The 5,852-nt window shown below is 52.4% G+C and overlaps 1 protein-coding gene across 1 annotated transcript; it reads right to left on the bottom strand.

Annotated features, from left to right (window-relative positions):
- Positions 1–1,787: 1,787 nt before the first annotated feature.
- PtA15_3A539 (uncharacterized protein) lies at positions 1,788–4,520 on the bottom strand (the record flags this gene model as incomplete). The annotated part of the gene is made up of 3 exons (XM_053167517.1): positions 1,788–1,840; positions 3,391–3,954; positions 4,433–4,520. 3 exons carry the CDS (start codon positions 4,518–4,520, stop codon positions 1,788–1,790), a joined length of 705 nt encoding a protein of 234 aa, XP_053018726.1.
- Positions 4,521–5,852: the final 1,332 nt, after the last annotated feature.

Raw genomic sequence — 5,852 nt, 5'->3', positions numbered from 1 at the left:
ACACCTCCTTTTTGGGACACCAGGTGCAGATAAGGCAAGCTGGGGAACAGCCTGTGTACTACAACAGGCTGTTCCCCAGTTTCTGTTGTTATTGGACTTGAGTTCGTGGCTGGGTAGCCCAGTGTGATGGTGCAGCAAGAAGCTATCAGAAGTTTGCCGCCATGTGGAAAACTGCTGGCAGCCGCACCTGCGTTTCACATCTGCACTGGAGCCTGATTTCGAGATGCGGTTGGCCATCCCAGGCAAGGTGGGATGTCCACCACGATGAACGGCCGTACAATTGGGTGGACATGTAGATCTGGAGTACAAAGGCCAACGGTACGTCACCGCTCCAAAGGTGAAAGGGTGTGGGGCCCCGGCAAGAAGCCATCACAACCCCACCATCAACCAAATTCGGGCCTACAAGAGCCAAAGCATTAGTCAGGGGGTGATGTGATGTGACGCAGGACCATGACCAGTGAAAGGGAAATGCAGAAGGGCCAGGATTTCCCCATGCAATCATTCATCCACCTGTTCAGTGACGTACATCAAGGACAGCTAATATGTGGATCTGACCCTTTCTTACCAGGTCAAAGGCACACTTGGCGAGGCTCGGGCATGGGCACAATTTGGTCAGTCTAACCACAAGAGAGAGGTGGGTGACTTATGCCCAACATAAATATTTCGAGGACTGAAGGTCCCACTAATCCCTGATTCTCATCAAGATGATTGAAGTCGCCGGGAATATTCATCTCGCCAACACCGATTGCACCCGGATAGAATGTGTTGGAGACGAGTTACACATCCGAACTTGCCTTGTGTCTCATCAGCTCCCTCCTGAATCCTCATTCGCAGCCTACCAAGAGTATGAGGTTGTCCTCAAGTCTTCAGGGGCAACGGTTCCACCCATACTATACGACTTCTGCACTCAATTATTTTTTTCTGGCCAACTATTTGTTCGATCTGGAGCCAGTCACCCAGTCATTCGTGTGGAGCGGCTCAACTGGCAGGTTCACCGGGGACACTTTCCTCTTGCTCACGAATTTCAACATGCACACGCTGTTGGCACGGTCTATGTTGTCAAGGTCCACATCAATCCAATTGTTGGCTGTGTGGGGTCTGTGGAAGTTGTGGATCAGGCCAAGAGTCAGGTCAGCATTTTCAAGCAGCATATTTCTGGTTATTCCGGAGCTACTGAAGTGAACATGTGCTGACGGTGATTGGGCTAGTCTAAACTTGGTCGAATCATGCTTGCGGCAACCAGCGCACAAGCCCACGGGATCTTTCAGACTACTAGACGAGGTGATTACATCAGGTTTGGCGGTGTGGCAGGTCAAGCATCACTGTCGGGAAGCAGCTTACTTGCGTTGGGTGTGAGTGCAGTCAGCTTTTGTCTCAGAGTCTGTTGGCTGACAGTGCGTTGTTGGCAGGTGGAGCACGCTTCAAAGATAACCCGCTCCCAGAAGAGCCCCTACAACTTGAGGAACCATCCCAGCACACGATTCAAGCTCAAATTCAAAGATTGGCAGAAACCGTCGAGGATCAGGCAAAAGAGGGAGAAGAGGGCGTAAGACTTGGTTGGGATAGGGTTTTTCAGTGGAGGAGTCTTACCCTGCCCGGGTCATTATAATATCTATTCCTACTATCACCCCCTGTTATTGTCTGTTCAAGCTCGACGGCGGGTAATTCAGGCCATGCACTGCAGTTCTGGTTGCATGCGGTGCTCAGACACACATCCAAGGGCTGAAACTACCAGACCATGATTTTATGAAATGGAATCCTCACAGTTCCTTTCGTCTGGCAGAGGCTTACCGTAATCCTGAGCATAGGGCATGTGCCTTGATAGGAAGCGCAAGGACCACTAAGGGTCAGAGGATTTAGTGCGCTGCTGCATTTTGTGACGGCACAGGCACACATATGTGATAAGGGTGGCAGTGGAAAACCAGAAGGTACAGGTCTTGAGAGTATGTACAACGGGAAGCAAATGAGTGAGATAACTGGCAAATACACAACACATGGCCCATCGTGGAACCTTTACTTAGACTGAGTAGCATGCGGGAGAAGAAAAGGGGAACTCGGTTTCCAGGTCTCCCACTGATTGAGGAAATCATTCAATATCACCTCTGCGAGCTCAATTCGTGTAGGCAATTTGATGTGAGCAAGGGGGCAGATCTTGTCCGGTGACTGGAATATTGGAGAGAAGATCTTGACCAGATATGCAGAGGTATTCTTCCAAATAGGTTCTCTGGGCACGTGGATGGTTGTTGAGTGCTGTTTGATGATTGACATCGCTTGGATGAATGACATACATGCCGAAGTTCCTGCAATCCGGTGGTCCCTCGATGTCACAAACAGACCCCGTACTCCCGCAAGGACGAAATAGATAAGTGGCTGATAATTTTGTTTTTTTTGATATAGTTGGAGGTGGTGGGCGGCGTCTTCGGGGAGGCAAGCTACGTCTGAAGGATTGTCGGAAGTGCTAGCAACAGTTGTTTGGGGTGTGTCCTGAGGGGGCTGTTGATTGGCGCGGTTGTTTGCCTTCTTCTGAGCTGAGGTCAAGGGCGCCTCGCGAAGGTAGTGAGTTTGGTATATGATGTAAGCCATGATAACATCTATGATGACATTGTGGAATTTGTGCAGCACATCAACCAAGTGGAGACGCTGCTTGCTTGGAGGCAAAGGGTTATCACTCTCAATCGATGAGGTAAAGGTGGATGAGGAGTTCTTGACAGTGTTGAGATAGCAGAGGGCATCTACAGCCTGAGTGACGTGATCGGTGCTGGGATTGGAGGTGACTAGAGGTGGTTTGAAGAGGTTGTCCGCCATCAACTCCACAGAAGCGGCAATAATCCTGGCCCATTCAATTTGCACGTATTGTGGCGGGTGCAGGAGGCGGAACAGGCAGCAAACAAGGACTGATTCTGGATGATTAGTCTTGGTAACCGTTGAGATGAAGGAGCCTGGTGGGAGATTTTTCTCCTTGTCGCCAAAACTGGTCAGCTTGGGAAAGTCAATCTGATCTGGGCAATACCATTGCTCATGTTGTGACGGCGCTAAAAACTGTGCGGCTGAGAAAAAACGGAGGGTTGTTTAAATGACTGGGCAGAAGGGACCTTGAATCAACTATAAACTCACCCAGTGATGTGATACTCTCAATCCATGAAGTGTACGAGCTGGCTGTGCGTTGCAAGTGGTGGATTGATGGCGCGATGGGACTTTGAGGTTGGATGGCGTGTGCGCAATTGATAAGCAAGGGCGCTAGTGATTCCCAAGTAGTGCGATATTTCGCCCAAGAAGGTTTGGTGCCTTCAAAGGTATTGTGGATGCTGATGATGTGCGCGCGGATTGTGTCGAACTTGATGATTGTAAGCTTTCCCGCAGCCGTGTCTGGGGTGGCATCGTGTGGCTGACCGGCGATAGCGCTGGTGGTTGCGGTGGAGGTTTGTACTGGACGCTGCTCCGAGGCAAGAGGACTAGCTTCGCGACTCGCGGGGTTGAACAAAGCAGGAGATGCACGTTGCCCGCTTTGATTGTCATTTGGTTGCAAAGGTGAATTGGGAGAAGTTTGATTGGGTGATGTCACAGTTCCGATTTGCGGTACCGCATTCCGGGTGGAATTGCTTGAAGCAGGCGACGTGAGAGGAGACCATGGCTCAAAAGTTCTGGCACCTGAAAGTACCGTAGTGCTTGGCGTTTCACCGATGTTCATGTCCGGGAGCGGCGTGCTGGTCTGGGGTGTAGAGGTCAGAGGTTGTCTCACTCCAGCCAAAGATTGGTAGCCAGTCGCGGAAGCTGGGGCCATGCGATCAGGAGGAAGGTTGGAACTGTCACGTGTGCCCGTGTCCGACGCAATCGATGGGTTATTTGGGTTGCTGGCGAGCAGATTCACGGCCTTGGTGGATGTGGAGCGTGGCTTACGGCTTGAACGAGGTTTTTGGCGCGATTTGGAAGTCTTGTTGGCGGTTGAGGGGCCGGCTCGGGAGAGGTCGGTGATTTTGATGTCCTCATCGTCAGAAACAACACCTGTGGCTTCCCATCCTATTGTAGAGAGGTGTCAGTGAACAGCGAACAGCAATGATGCAAGGGGGGATGTTGAAGGGGCTGACGGTGTTTTCTTTTGGAGAGAGAAGCTGCAAGTTCTTCTGCCATACGTTTACAGCTGCGGAGAAGCTTAAGGGAAAGGATCTCTTTGGTTGAGCGGGCGGCAGCTTCAATAGAACGACTGAATTCTTCCGGGGTAATTTCTTGGATTTCAGTGCGAAGGATGGATTCCTCAGGATTTAACAAACGCTGGGGTGCACCAAAGGCCGACTGGAGTGCAAATTGCGTGAAAGACGGTGCGGGGAGTGGTTTGGGCGGGAGGTTCTGCTCAACTTCATATTCGGCTATGACAAACATAGACACAAGACAATCAGGATCGAGTGGCTAGCTAGACAGGAAAAAGTCTCCTTACTCGGAGGTGGAGTGGATGACATTGCGCGAGGAGGGTCTTCAGCAGGAGATCTTGAGGTTGGTAGGCCTGGCTGCTCGGAATCATCCATGGTTGGGTGTGAGAGGTTGGTCGTGTGAAGTTGGTGTGTGCGGTGTCAGGCGTTGGGAAGGCGAGTCGGAGCAGAATGAGACGAAGCGATGGGGGACAGGAGAGGCCAGCGTGATTGGGAGTGGGGCTTTTATAGACAGCACCGGTCCTTTGTGATGTGGCCAAGAGTTTTGTGCGCACATGCAGCCTACCTTTCATTGAGGGTGCAGCCATTGCCACTCTACCCGCCGCTGACGCAATCTCACATGAATATGTTTGGTGGACATTAGAGAAAGGCCTGTTTGGGAGTTGATGACACAGGGCTGACGTGAGCAGCTACGATCTACTGTGTGTAGCTCACAGAATGGATCATCATGAGTGGGTCAGCGCTGGTCCCACATGCGTCGCACGGCTGAGGGATTCACTGGATGTGGTGGGCCAAAGGCCACAGCAGATATGCTCAACATCTCCTCCAGGATTGGGCATGCTGATGGGGATTGATGGGAAGCAAGGCGCTTGATTCCAACCTCTCTACCACACATGTCTACCGCAACGTACGGCCGTACATGACGGTGGACAACACGTGAGTTTCACCAGATACCCGCTCCCACTCACGTCAACGAGGTCCCCTGTGCCACGCAGAGGGGAACCCGTCGGGTCTGGACCGGGAGGTGCTACAGTGAATCGATGCCTCTGTATGCGGCGCAGCTGGCACCACCTATGCAAGGGAGCCTGGCCACCTGCGGTCCGTGGAGAGCCTGGCAAAGTACCGCACGTGCGCGGCAACTGCTGCGCGTATGGGTCCGTCGCGCACGACACGCCCTGTGCACTTGTCCACCGTCATGCACGGCCGTACGTTGCGGTAGACATGTGTGACATGTCTGCACATGTCCACCGCAACGTACGGCCGTACATGACGGTGGACAAGTGCACAGGTACCTCCCAGATGGTCTTCCATCCACAACAGTGACACTCGCGACTCACGGGTTAGCTGCAACTCATGGAAGCCATAACCCAGGCCAGCATGATTGTGCCACTGTAGCAAGCTACAGCCATGGCGAAAGGGAGGTAGACACAAAAGGTGGCAGGCATTCTGAACCTTCCCACTGGTCCTCACTTGTCCACCGTGATGTTCGGCCGAACGTCGCGGTGGACATCCGACTGCGTGCAGGCCTGCTTGTATGATCGTCTTCCACCAGAAGGTTGGAGCCCGACATGGAGCCAGCCAACCAGATCTCACTCTTGACTTAGGGGACAGGGTACATGCTCCTAACATCACATGCATTCAAGCTCAGAGGCACATGTCAGGGCTCCACAGGCAATCGGCCACGGGGGAGCTGGGGACCAGAATTTC

The sequence above is a fragment of the Puccinia triticina genome, chromosome 3A (genome assembly GCF_026914185.1).
Source record: "Puccinia triticina chromosome 3A, complete sequence".
In the NCBI taxonomy this organism is placed as follows: Eukaryota; Fungi; Basidiomycota; class Pucciniomycetes; order Pucciniales; family Pucciniaceae; genus Puccinia; species Puccinia triticina.
This window is presented reverse-complemented; position numbering and strand designations above follow the sequence as displayed.